This window comes from Sus scrofa, chromosome 13 (genome assembly GCF_000003025.6).
Source record: "Sus scrofa isolate TJ Tabasco breed Duroc chromosome 13, Sscrofa11.1, whole genome shotgun sequence".
Taxonomy (NCBI): Eukaryota; Metazoa; Chordata; class Mammalia; order Artiodactyla; family Suidae; genus Sus; species Sus scrofa.
In genome coordinates this window covers 34,802,898-34,817,122 of record NC_010455.5, presented here as the reverse complement: position 1 = coordinate 34,817,122, position 14,225 = coordinate 34,802,898, and the positions used below count along the sequence as shown (strand labels likewise).

Sequence of the window (14,225 nt, the reverse complement as noted above, 5' to 3'; positions counted from 1 at the left end):
TGGTGTCACATGTGAGCCTTCCACATGTGTTCACCCTTCATTCCAACTCTAATTGAACTCTGCTCTTATTGACTGGGGGGCAGTTGGACAGGCATGCTTCATTCCTGGAATTGACAGTCATTCCAGGTGAGTAAAGGGGAGCCTCAGTGAGACATCTTTAAGCATGTGAAAAGCATTTGGTTTTAAAAATGGAAGCAATGGAAGCGTACTATTAGTGCCTGCCCCTTTGCAGTGGTTTGCTTAGCAGAACAGAACTGATATGCCTGTTTTCTTCAGTTCTCTTATCTTTCTTTAGCAGTTCTGTTTGAATGTTTTCTATCTATCCGTACTCATTTTTGCTCTTTCTGACCCTTCTTTTTATTTCCCCTTTCTCTGCCTTGTTCTTCTCTTTCAGTTTTGAATATATTAACACTGAATCAGCACTTCTAAAGCCCTGCCTTCTCCCCCTGGCTTCACTTGGCCTTCAGACATAATGAGGAGACTGGCTTTTCGAGGCGCTGGTTGTGCTCTGGTAAAGCTGGTAAATTACTGATCATCTACACCCTTTTCCTTTTCTGTCCTTCCTTGCCTTTTCCCTTCCACCTTTCTTAAATTTTGTTATCCTCTTCATAAAGAGTCCCACCTTATGTTCATCAAATTCACTTGTGTCCTCGTCATAGACTGTTTACAGAAGTCTGGTCCTTAGTTTCTTCATCTTAATGAAGTAAGGCCAGTTTGTCAACCTTTTATAAAGCAAACAAAGATCAGCAATATTTGGCTGGCCTTGGTCTAAGTCCTTTGAAGCTTCGGCCAATTGCAAACTAATACACTGTATAACAAACCAAGTCCCGTAGGAAGGAACATCATCACTTTAGACTCTGTGTTTAAACACCATGTGGATTGCAGTTCAGAGGAAGAGATAAGAAACTCCTCTTGTTTCTTAGTTGGTTACCAGAATTTGTTATTTGTTGGTTTGTTTTGCTTCTGCTTTCTGTTCCCTGGAGATACCCAGTTTTTCTCTCCATACCACTGGCAGCCCATTCTTTCAGCTGTTAGTGTCTTAGTTTCCTGAAATTGAATGTTGATGAATGACATTGGGATCACTTTTTTCTTTTTGCTTTAGAGAAAGACTTTTGAAATCATAATATACTGCCTGATGTTGTTAAATTGTATAAACCTTGTAGGACTTTCTTGGGTATACACCCTTTCCCTCTAGCTGTAGCAGATCATTTCAGTAGTTGCATTTCTTGTGTTATAGTCAAATATGTGTATCTGTAAAGTTGTGTTAATATTATTTAGTAGCCTTACTAAAACCGAGAGCAAGTATTTACATATTTCTGAAAGGCCAAGGAGGACCTAAAAGTTCACTTCTGAGGTGGTCTTCCAGATCACCTACTGAAAATATAAAGCTGTGAGTTCCTTAGAGTAGAGCTGAGTACGTCACATAACTGAAAAGGAAGTTAGTCTGGATTAACAGAAAAGTTTTAAAACACAGATTTGCTACTTTAGCATAGGTACAGTAAGTCATGTTAAGTGTTTTAAGGAATGGAGAAAACTCAATTTTCAGTGTGTTAATTTAGGGCATATCTGAAATGCTAGAAGGTTAACCAGTCCTCTGTTCCTCTACCCTTTTGCACTACATATTTGCATCAAGGTCTGCTTCCAGTTTTTTTTGTTTTTTGTTTTTTGTTTTCCCCCACATCCTGGCCCATCTGGAGATTGATCATAATTGTAAGAAACACGGGGGAAAACAAATGAGGTTGCTGACTCCAGAGGTGACCACCTTGGGGTCTCTGTCCCTGAGGCCTGCCTAACTGCCTCAGAGACTAAGGGATTAATACCTTTAACACACTGGTGTACCACTGCATTTTCCAAACTCCAGTCCAGAATAAATTTGAGGCTAGAAGTGATTGATTCCTTCAAAATTGGTAATGTACAAATGAGTATACTTTTGCTGAATTTGTCCCATCCAAGTAAGTGTAGCATTCTGGTAAGCGAAGGGGCTAAAGCAAGATTTAGGACTTGCCCTGAAAAAAAGTAGTTAACCTTCTTTGCAACAGTTTAAATATCCTCCAAAGTGAACCAGAAGCTTGGTAGTCAGTGGCCAGCTGAGGGCTTGGTGGCAAAGTATAAACTTAAGTATAAGAACATGGCTAATTATTTCTTATAGAAGAAGTTGGATTCCATGGGTTCCAAGAGAAGAAGAGCTACCTCCCCTTCCAGTAGTGTCAGCGGGGACTTTGATGACGGGCACCATTCTGTGTCCACACCAGGCCCAAGCAGGAAAAGGAGGAGACTTTCCAGTCTTCCGACTGTAGACCCTGTGAGTAACTTGGATCACAGTTTCTGTCTTCTGTCTTCGCTACCCTTCCTCCGATGATAAGCAGTTATGATGCAAGGCCTGTGTGCTTCTTTTTCCTCTGGTTTGATATTCTCAATTTTTCTTTTATGAAAAGTATATATTTAGCCAAAAGTATTTGAGTGATGGAGTAATTTAGTATTATGAAATAATAAAGTATATCAGCATGTCCCGTTATATAGTCATTTAAATAACTGTGCTTGTCGTGTGCCAAGCATAAAAGATTTCTCTGTGATCAGAAAGCACCAGCCCTGCAGAGTGCTGGGTAAGAGTGTTTCAGGCAGAGGGCTTGGATTTGGTGTGTTGTGATTACAGAGCAATGGTCAAGATGGAGAAGGAAACTGGTAAAGTCTCCTCAGCCAGAGTATACCCTGCATGCTCTGTGGGCATTGTTAGGAGTTTAGATTTTGTTCTCTGAGTAGTAAGAAGCCCTTCTATTGGATGATTTTTAATTTAAGCAAGGGTGATATAAATTGATTTTGTTTAAGATTGTTATGATCATTATACAACTACAGATGTGATAAATTCATTTGAGTAATAAAAAAAATGAAAGAAAAAATAAAAGAACAACTGACAGAAAAAAAAAAGAAATTAGAACTTAAATGTTCTCATCAAAAATTATAAATTGAAAAATACATACAGTGATAGATATACTAATTACCTAGATGGGAAGGATCCTCTCACAATATATACCTATATCAAATCATTAAAGTGATAACTTTAAATATCTTACAATTTCGTCGATTATACTTCAATAAAGATGAAAAAAACAGAAAAGGTTTTAAAAAAAAATTACTAGTAGTATAAATCCGATGAAAAAATCTAATCATTTAAAATGATTTTAAATAAGGAGAAATACTGTCAGCATTATTTCAGACTTGGGTCCCCATATGGGAATTGAAGGATTCATCTTTCTCTACTGGCTTTTTATGTGTTTTTTGTTTGTTTGTTTTTAAGATAATCCTAATGCTTTCTGTTCACTTTTCTGGTGATTTTTCTCCTTTTTCTACTGTAGATTGCTGTGTGCCATGAACTCTACAACACCATCCGAGACTATAAGGATGAGCAGGGCAGGCTCCTCTGTGAGCTCTTCATTAGGGCACCAAAGCGAAGGTGAGTGGGAGGGACTTGGTCCTGAGTCCAAGTTGAAAGTGTTTGGAAATTGAGTTTTCCTTCAGAAGGAATGGCTTAAATGTTACTTGGGTCCACATTTTGGTATTTGTTGTCAAGAGGTAGTGAAGCATATATTTTAAAAATTTTTTAATTCAAGAAAAATTTTCAGTTATAAAATGTAAAATCTACAGTCTTAATCATTTTGCAATATTAATCATTCTTAATCCGTCCAGTAAGTGTTAAGTATATTTTCATCGTTACACAGCAGATCTCCAGAATTTTTTCATATTGTGAAATTGAAACTCTATGCCCATTAAATAACTCATTTCCCCCTCCCCCTCTCCAGTCCCTAGCAATCACCATTGCACTTCCTATTTCTCTGAATTTGACTACTTTAGATATCTCATGTGAGTAGAATCATATAGTATTTGTCTTTTCTGACTGGTTTATTTCACCTAGCATAATATCCTCAGGATTTATTCATGTCAATACCATGTTACAGGATTTCCTTCCTTTTTAAGACTGAGTAATACTCCATTGTATGCATATACCACATTTGGGTTGGTTTTACCTATTGGCTGTTGTGAATTATTGCTTCAGTAAATAAACATCAGTGTGCAAATACAAATACCTCTTCAAGAGGTTGCTTTCAGTTGTTTTGTATATATACCCAGAACTGGAATTGTTGGATCTTGTAGTAATTCTATTTTTAATTTTTTGACACCATACTGTTTTCCATAATCATGGCACCATTTTACATCCCACCAACAGTGTATAAGAGCTCCAGTTGCTGGAAGTTCCCTTGTTGGTGCAGCAGGTTAAGGATCTGGTGTTGCCACAGCTGTGGTGCAGTTTGCAACTGCAGTTCGGATTCAATCCCTGGCCTGGGAACTTGCACATGCCAAGGACTCAGCCAAAAAAATGAAAAAAAAAAGTTCCAATTTCTCTTCATCCTCACCACACTCATCATTTTGTAGTAAGTTTTGAAATCAAAGAGAGTGAGTACTCCATGATGGTTAATTTTGTGTGTCAACTTACTTGAGTTAAGGGATGCCCAGAGAGCTAATAAAACATTATTTGTGGGTGTGTCTGTGAGGAGGTTCTTTGAAAAGATTAACATGTGAATAGGTAGACTGAGTAAAGAAGTTGGCTTTCACCAATGCAGCTGGATATCTTCCAGCCCCTGAGGGCTTGAATAGAATAATAAAAGGGTACAGGAAGGGTGAATTTGTGTTCTCCATTAGAATGGAGACATCCTTCTCCTGTTCTTGGACATCAGAACTCTGGGTTCTTGGACTTTTGAACTCTAGGTTCTTGACTTTTGAACTTTTTACATCACTGCTTTCCTGGTCTCCAGCTGGCATATCCTGGGACTTTTTGGCCTCCATAATTAATTGCCATTTTCTGTAATAGCATTTATTCCCTCTCACTCTCGCTCTCTTTTTCTCTATTGTTTCTGTTTTTTTGGAGTACCCTAATATAGTCTTCCAACTTTGTTCTTCTTTTTTTTTTTTTTTTTTTTTTTTTTGTCTTTTGTTGTTGTTGTTGTTGCTATTTCTTGGGCCGCTCCCACAGCATATGGAGGTTCCCAGGCTAGGGGTTGAATCGGAGCTGTAGTCAAGGGCCTACACCAGAGCCACAGCAACGCGGGATCCGAGCCGCGTCTGCAACCTACACCACAGCTCACTGAGCAAGGGCAGGGACCGAACCTGCAACCTCATGGTTCCTAGTCGGATTCGTTAACCACTGTGCCACGACGGGAACTCCCCAACTTTGTTCTTCTTTTTCAGGATAGGTTTTTTTGGTTTCTGCAAAAAAAAATGGTATTGGGATTTTGTTAGATTTTACACTGACTCCATGGATTGCTTTGGGTAGTATTGGTATCTTAACCGTATTAAGTTTTCCATTTCATGAACATGGGATATCTGTCCATTTATTTGTGTGTTTTTTAATTTCTTACAGAAATGTGTAGGTTTCAGAAGTTCCTTTGTAGCATAGTGGGCTGTGGATCCAGTGTTGTCACTGCAGCAGCTCAGGTTGCTGCTGTGGCAAGGGTTTGATCCCTGGTCCATGGACATGGCCAAAAAAAAAAATTAAATGTGTAGTTTTTGGGAGTTCCCTTTGTGGTGCAGCGGAAACGAATCCGACTAGGAGCCATGAGGTAGTGGGTTTGATCCCTGGCCTTGCTCAGTGGGTTAAGGATCCAGCATTGCCTTAAGCCTTGGTATAGGTCACAGATGCGGCTTGGATCTGGTGTTGCTGTGGCTGTGGCATAGGTTGGCAGCTGCAGCTCAGGTTAGACCCCTAACCTGGGAACCTCCATATGCCACGGGTGCAGCCCTAAAAAGACAAAAAAAAAAAAAAAAAAAAAGGGTAGTTTTCACTATATAAATTTTTCACCCCACTGGTTAGCTTTATTCTTTAATCTCTGGTTTGGATTGTTCACTGTGAGTTTATAGAAATACAACTCATTTTTGTGTATGTAGATTTTGTATCTTGCAGCATTACTGAATTCACTTATTCTAAAAGTTTTTTTGTGTGAATCTTTAAGAGTATTCTGCATATGAGATCTGTCGTCTGTGATCAAAGATAGTTTTACTTTGTCCTGTCTAATTTAGATGGCTCTTTTTTTTTTTTTTAAATCGATACACTCTTAATAGATGTATTTTTTATTTTTTATTTTTTTTGTCTTTTGTCTTGTTGTTGTTGTTGTTGTTATTTCTTGGGCCGCTCCTGCGGCATATGGAGGTTCCCAGGCCAGGGGTTGAATCGGAGCTGTAGCCACCGGCCTACGCCAGAGCCACAGCAACGCGGGATCCGAACCGCGTCTGCAACCTACACCACAGCTCACGGCAACGCCGGATCGTTAACCCACTGAGCAAGGGGCAGGGACCGAACCCGCAACCTCATGGTTCCTAGTCGGATTCGTTAACCACTGCGCCACGACGGGAACTCCTAGATGGCTCTTATATCGTTTTCTTGCCGAAATGCTCTGGCTGGGACTTCCAGTACTATGTTGAAAAGAAGTGATGAGAGCAATGTCTTTGTTTTTCACCATTTTTAGTATAATATTAGCTATAGGCTTTTTCATGTGGCCTTTATTTTGTAGAGATAGGTTCCATCTATACCTAATTTGTTGAGTGTTTTTATCATGAAAAGGATGGTGAATTTTGTAAAATGCTTTTTCTGGATTAGTTGAGATGATCATGTGGTTATTTTCCTTCATTCTTTTGGGGGTTTTTTTGGCCACACCCACAGCATGCCGAAGTTCCTGGGCCAGGGATTGAACCTGTACCACGGAGTAACCTGAGCTACAGCAGTGACAATGCCAGATCCTTAATCACTAGGTTACCAGGGAACTCCTGTTTTCCTTCATTGTGTTAATATGATTCATTACTTTTATCAAATCTCATAGGTTGCACCATCTTGCATTGCAGGCCTAACTCTCACTCGATCATGGAATATAATTCTTTTAACATAACCGCTGAATTCATTTTGTTGTATTTTTTTGAGGATTTTTTTATATCAATATCCATAAGGAATATTGGTCTGTAGTTTTCTTTCTTTTTCTTTTTCTTTTTTTTTTTTGGCCGCCCTGCGGCATAAGGAGTTCCCAGACCAGGGATCAGATCCAAGCCTCAATTGAGACCTAAGTTGCAGCTGTGGCAATGCTACATCCTCAACCCACTGTGCTCGGCTGGGGATCAAACCTACTTCCCAGTACCCCAGAGACATCGCCAATCCCATTATGACACAGTGGAAACTCCATTTTATTTTCTTGTAGTGTCTTTGGCTTTGGTATCAGAGCATTACTAGTGTCACAGAATAAGTAAGTTTTCCTTCCAATTTTTTTGGAAAAATTAGAGAAGAATAATGTTAGTTCTTTAAATGTCTGGTGAAATTCAACAGCCATTGAATCCAGGGCTTTTCTTTGCTAGGGGATTTTTTTTTTTCAGGGCCACATCTGGGGAATATTGAAGTTCCCAGGCTAGGGGTTGGAGTAGAGCTCCTGGCCTATACCACAGCCAAAGCAATACTAGATCTGTGCCACATCTGCAACCTAAGCTACAGCTTCTGGCAACACCAGATCCTTTATCCGTAGAGCAAGGCCAGGGATCACACACGCATTCTCATGGATACTAGTCAGGTTCTTAACTCACTGAGCCATAGCAGAACTCCCACTTATCCATTCTAAATGTAATAATTTGCATCTACTAACACCAAACTCCCAGTCCATCCCACACTCTCCCCTCTCCCCTTTGGCAAGCATAAGTCTGTTCTCTATGTCTATGAATCTGTTCCTGTTTTGTAGATAGGTTCATTATGCCATATTTTAGATTCCACGTTTAAGTGATACCATATGGTATTTGTCTTTCTCTTTATGGTTTAACTTTGCTTAGTATGAGAATCTCTAGTTGCATCCATGTTGCTGCAAATGGCATTATTTCATTCTTTTTTATGGCTGAATAGTATTCCATTGTGTATATGTACCACATCTTATTCCGTTCATCTGTCGATGGACATTTCGGTTGTTTCCATGTCTTCGTTATTGTGAATAGTGCTGCTCTGAACATTCAGGTGCATGTGTCATTTTGAATTGTAGTTTTGTCTGGATATATGCCCCGGAGTGGGATTACTAGATCATATGGTAGTTCTATTTTCAGTTTTCTGAGGAACCTTCATCCTATTTTCCATTATGGTTGTACCAGTTTACATTCCCACCAACAGTGTAGGAGGGTTCTGTGTTTTCTACACCCTTTCCAGCATTTGTTGTTTGTAGACGTATTAATGATGGCCATTCGGACCAGTATGAGGTGGCACCTCATTGTATTTTTGATCTGTATTTCTCAAATAATTAGTGATGTTAAGCATTTTTTCATGTACCTGTTGGCCATCCATATGTCTTCTTTGGAGAAATAGCTATTTACATCTTCTACCCATTTTTCAGTTGGGTTGTTTGGGTTTTTTGTTGTTGAGTTGTACGAGTTGTTTATATATTTTGGAGATTAAGCCCTTGTCAGTTACATCATTTGCATCTATTTTCTCCCATCCAGTAGGCTGTCTTTTTGGTCTTTTTATGGTTTCCTTTTCTGTGCAAAAGCTTATAAGTCTCATTTGTTTATTTTTGTTATTTCTTTCTATTGCCTTGGGGGACTAACCTAAAAAAAATTTGTGTGGTTTATTTATTGATTTATTTATTTGTCTTTTTTGCCTTTTCTAGGGCCGCACTCACAGCATGTAGAGTTTCCCAGGCTAGGGGTCTAATCAGAGCTGTAGCTGCCGGGCCTACGCCAGAGCCATAGCAACGCGGGATCCAAGCCGTGTCTGCAACCTACACCTCAGCTCATGGCAACGCTGGATCCTTAACCCACTGAGCAAGGCCAGGGATGGAACCTGCAACCTCATGATTCCTAGTCGGATTTGTTAACCACTGAGCTACGATGGGAACTCCAACATTTGTGTGGTTTATGTCAGAGAATGTTTTGCCTATGTTCTCTTCTAGGAGTTTTATGGTGTCATGTTTTAAGTCTTTGAGCCATTTTGAGTTTATTTTTGTGCATGGTGTGAGGGTGTGTTCTAATTTCAGTGATTTGTGTGCAGCTGTCCAGTTTTCCCAGCACCACTTCCTCAAGAGACTGTCTTTCCCATTTTATATTCTTGCCTCCTTTGTTGAAGATTAATTGACTATAGGTGTCTGGGTTTATTTCTAGGTTTTCTATTCTGTTCGTTTAATTGATCTGTATATCCATTTTTGTGCCAGTACCATACTGTCTTGATTACTGTAGCTTTATAATATTGTCTGAAGTCTGGGAGAGTTATACCTCCTGCTTTTTTTTTTTTTTTTCCTCAGGATTGCTTTGGCATTTCTGAGTATGGTTCCATACAAATTTTTGGATTGTTTGTTCTGGTTCTGTGGAAGACATCATGGGTAATTTGATAGGGATCAAATTAAATCTGTAAATTGCTTTGGGTGGTAACTTTGCCAGGAGATTTTTGATTACTGATTCAACCTCCATATTAGTTGTATGTCTATTCAAGTGTCCTATTTCTTCATATTCAGTCTTGTAGGTCGTATATTTCTAGGAATTTATCTGTTTTCTTATAGGGTATCCAGTATATTGGCATGTGGTTGTTCATTGTAAACTCTTATTAGCTTTTTATTTCTGTGGCATTGGTTGTAATATCCTTTCTTTCTTTTTTTTTTTTTTTTTTTTTTTTACTGTACCTGTGGCATACAGAAGTTCCTGGGGCAGGGAGCAAACCCATGCCACAGCACAGCAGTGACAACACAAGGTTCTTAACCTCCTGCACAGGGGGACTTCCATGAGTTTCTTTTTGAGACTTTGTTTTGGTTAGTATATTAGGTTGCTTGTACTAGGACATCCTAATTAACAGTGACTGAAACAAGAACAATTGCTTTCTCTCATGTACAATTCCTGTTCTGTGAGGTTTTAGGGCTGAGATACTGTCTGTCTCTTTATTCTTCTGTGCCTGAGTTATCACCCTTGTCTTCATGGTCTGAGATTGCTCACCACCACAACTGTCTTCCAGCCCATAGGAAACAAGGCATGTTAAGAATGTGACCTGAACATAATACACTTCAGCTTTTGCAATGGCTGGTCCTTAGCTGCAACAAGGCTGAAGAATATGGTCTTTAGTACCCAGGCAGCAACTTAGAATGCTCTCATCTTGGGAAGGAGGGAAAATAGGTTTAGGGGTAGCCAGCAGGCTCTGCACATCAGGCAAGGTGTTTCTTACTTTTCTGGTTAAAACTCTTATTTGTGCTTTGGCTATTCTATACCCATACACAGCAGGATATCCTATTGTTGAAAGAGAAAAGCTGTTAAGATATATGCTATATACAATCTTGCGTGTGTGTGTGTGCGTGTGCCCACGCACCCGCAGAAATTTGGAAGAAAATGGTTTTCATTTTGCTTTTTAGAATCGCACATGTGGCGTATGGGCATTCCAAGACTAGGGGTCAAATCGGAGCTGCAGCCTACAGCCTAGGCCACAGCCACAGCAACTCACGATCCAAGCTGTAGGGGTTTTGGACAGGAGCTGTGTCACATTACAGGGTGTTAGAGCCTTGGCATGCTGAAGAGGGAGTTTATGTAGGAGGACTTCCTGGCACCTTCCAGGTGTGGAGGCCTAAGTCAGGGAAGGAAGGTGTTCATGTAGGAGGAGTGGTGATGACAGTGGTCTTTCATAGGTGGCGTAAGGAGGGTATCTGTGTGGGATGTGGCATAGCACGGGGGTGCATGGAGTGGCAAGGTCATAGCCTTGAGTGAAATGAGAGCATTTTTGGGTGGTAAGACAGCAGCAATAGGAGATCGCTTAGATACATGTGACCAGTCATGTAAATAAATAATGGGACTCAGACTTCTCATTATTTGAAAATGGGAGCATAAGTTGGGAAAGGAAAGTAGAATGAACCCTGAGGTGTTGGATTAGAATTGGAAATAGTAGGAGTTCCCCTTGTGGCGCAGTGGAAACGAATCTGACTAGGAACCATGAGGTTGCGTGTTTGATCCCTGGCCTTGCTCAGTGGGTTAAGGATTTGGGGTTGCTGTGAGCTGTGGTGTAGGTCACAGACGCAACTGGGGTCTGGAGTTGCTATGGCTGTAGCATAGGCCAGCAGCTGTAGCTCTGATTCGACCCCTAGCCTGGGAACCTCCATATGCCGTGGGGGCAGCCTAAAAAGCAAAAAAAAAAAGAAGAATTGGAAATAGTGGAGTTCCCATCATGGCTCAGTGGAAACAAATCTAACTTGTATCCATGAGGACCCAGGTTCAATCCCTGGTCTCCCTCAGTGGGTTAAGGCTCCGACATTGCTGTGGCTGTGGCATAGACCAGCAGCTACAGCTCTGATTTGACCCCTAACCTGGGAAGCTGCATATGGCACAGGTGAGGCCCTAAGAAGATAAAAAAAAAGAATTGCAAATAGTTTCCGATATATTAGATATAGAAATAAACATAGATATAAATGGGCATATGTTGAGTCCATAGCTCTGTCCTTTGAGACAGCCTGGGAGCAGCAACACCCTAGTAGAAATGAGTACATCTAGCACTTAAGTCTTCATTTTTCAATACCACTTACTATAAAGAGCCCAGAGTTGGGGAAATGTTTGATTTAAAGGGCAAGGAAAGTATAACATTAGCCCGTGTCATATAACCAGAAAATAAGCATATGCTCAAAGGGTAATGGGAATATGTCAAAAGGACATAGAAAATAGAAGCCATCGCAAGAGGTCTCCCTCTTACTGGCCAAACCTGGAGCAGTTTGAGCAGCAAAGTAATTATAATAATTTTTTTAACCCACTGAGAAAAATAGGAACCCAGAAATCTACAGTGATATACATAAATGAATAAATTGATGAATAGTGGGCTTCTGCATAGTCTAGAGTTACCTTTCCCTAAGGTACAAGGAGCAGAAGAGTAACTTGGTCAGCTGAAAAGCTTGGCAGAACAAAATCAAATGACCAGAATCAACCTCATCTAAGTAAAAGGACAAGTTGAAATCAAGTGCCACCTGGTAGGATACGGTGAGATGAACATGGCATCATTTCTGTCATAGTCCTGCCAAATAAGCTTAACCTGAATTTCTTCATCAGTAAAACAGCCCCAGATTAAGGGACATTTTACAAAATAATTGGCCTGTAATTTTCAAAATATCAAGATCGTGGAAGTCAAACAAAGACTGAGAAATTATTTCATAATGAAGGAAATTAAAGAAATGTAACTAGGAGTTCCCATCGTGGCACACCGGAAACGAATCCAACTAGGAACCATGAAGTTGTGCGTTCAATCCCTGGCCTTGCTCAGTGGGTTAAGGATCTGGTGTTGCCATGAACTGTGGTGTATATAGGTCAAAGACACGGCTGGGGTCCTCCATTGCTGTGGCTGTGGTGTAGGCTGGCAGCTACAGTTCCTGTTGGGAACCTCCATATACTGCAAGTGCGGCCCTAAAAAGCAAAAAAAAAAAAAAAGAAAGAAAGAAAGAAATGTAACTAAATGCAGCATCAGTCTCAACTTGATCCTTTTCCTATGAAGGACATTTTTGGAACAATTGGCAAAATATAAGGATCTCTGAGGATTGTAGGTGGGAGTGTATCAAAGTTAATTTTCTGATTTCAGTGATTGCACTCTGGTCCTTTTTGTAGGAAATACTCTTCAGCAGCTTACTCTCAAGATAGTTCAGAAAAAACATTCTTTGTACTACTATTCTTGAAATTTTTGTGTCAAACGTTTTAAAGAATTAAATATATCATGCATACATAGGTAAAACATGGCAGCCGGTGTCTAAGAGAGATTAAAGCCTTAATGATCATGACTTTTTTTTTTTGGCTACTGCTACAGCTTGCCCAAGTTTCTGGGGCAGGGATGGAACCCAAGCCACAGCAGTGACAATTCAGAATCCTTAACCACTAGGGGACCAGGGAATTCCTAAAATCTTAAAGGTTCTGTGTTGTTGGGAAGAAGACACACCCACCTAGAACTTCATTTCTCCATTTGAAATTGGGGTGATATTTGAGAATTTATCCATCTCAGTGAAAAAGTAGGGACACCTGTTAAGGCTGGTAAAATTCAATTCTTCCCCTAATTCTGAGTGTTGCACATGCCACCAGACAGAGAAGCAGTGTGGCTGATGGAAAAGTATGGTCCTGACCTGTTGTGTGGTTTGGGGCAAGCCACCTCATCTCTTCTGGCCTCAGTTTCCTTGTTCCTTAAGGGAGAAAGTTAATAAGACAGACCATTTCGATGCTCTCCTGTTCTAAGAATTTCCTGCCCAAGAGAAAGCACTTCTCACCTTCCTCTGTTGGGGCCTCAGTCTCAGTATATTCTTGGAGTTCCCTGGCTTCACTTACTTTTCTCCACCCTTTCACAGTGCAGTGGAAATATGCCTGAGGCACAAGGAGGCTGCTAGCCCAGATGTGCTAATGGGAAATGAGCAGAAAACAGCCCAGTTAGGCTTATTCCTGTCCTCAACATTTTTTATATGTAATAAAACTTAATCTCTTACACATCTAGAATAAGTTTTACCTACCCCTCAAGGGAAAATTGAGAAAAACAGTTGGTTAGATAATTTTTCAGAAGGTTAACTTGTTTCATGGAACTCCATTTGAAAAAAGCTAGAAGGAATAATAATAAACATCCATGAGCTAAAATTCAGTGTAAGAAATTATTACTACCTTTAAAGTGTCCTATGTGTTCTTCACTATCCCTCCTCTCCAAGGGATGATTGCTGTCCTAAATTTTGTGTTTATCATTCTCATGCTTTTTTTGTTTGTATTAGTTTTGTCCTGTTCATTCATGTTTTATGCCCTTTTGTTTTTGGAAAGCTCCTTGTGCCAAGAGCCTCATCTTTCTCTTTTGTAACTTTAGTACTTGATATTAGAGCAGCTTATATATTAAGCACTTGATAGTACTTGGCGGAGAAAGTTCTGTGGTCACTAACTAAATGATGACAGTCTGTTTTATAAGTTTATAAAAAGCTTTGAAACGTTTGTTTTCAGCCACTTTTTTTTTTTTTTTTTTTTTTTTTTTTTTTGTCTTTTCTAGGGCCACACTGTTGGCATGTGGAGGTTCCCAGGCTAGGGATCTAATTGGAGCTGTTGCTGCCCGCCTACACCAGAGCCACAGCAACTCGGTATTCTAGCCATGTCTACAACCTACACCACAGCTCAACGCAACACCAGATCTTTAACCCACTGAGCAAGGCCAGGGATTGAACCCCCAACCTCATGGTTCCCAGTCAGGTTCGTTAACCACT

The 14,225-nt window shown here is 40.1% G+C and overlaps 1 protein-coding gene across 25 annotated transcripts in view; it reads left to right on the top strand.

Annotated features, from left to right (window-relative positions):
- Positions 1-14,225, top strand: part of PBRM1 (polybromo 1) — a 131,400-nt gene that overhangs the window by 3,995 nt on the left and 113,180 nt on the right. For 12 of the 25 annotated variants that reach the window (XM_021068909.1, XM_021068908.1, XM_021068907.1 and 9 more), the window contains exons 2-3: positions 2,150-2,302; positions 3,354-3,451. In XM_021068909.1, coding sequence (XP_020924568.1) covers positions 2,150-2,302; positions 3,354-3,451 — 251 coding nt within the window. Of the gene's footprint in view, positions 1-394; positions 521-2,149; positions 2,303-3,353; positions 3,452-14,225 lie in introns of all 25 variants that reach the window. The other 13 variants (XM_021068928.1, XM_021068922.1, XM_021068918.1 and 10 more) reach the window with 5 other exon arrangements.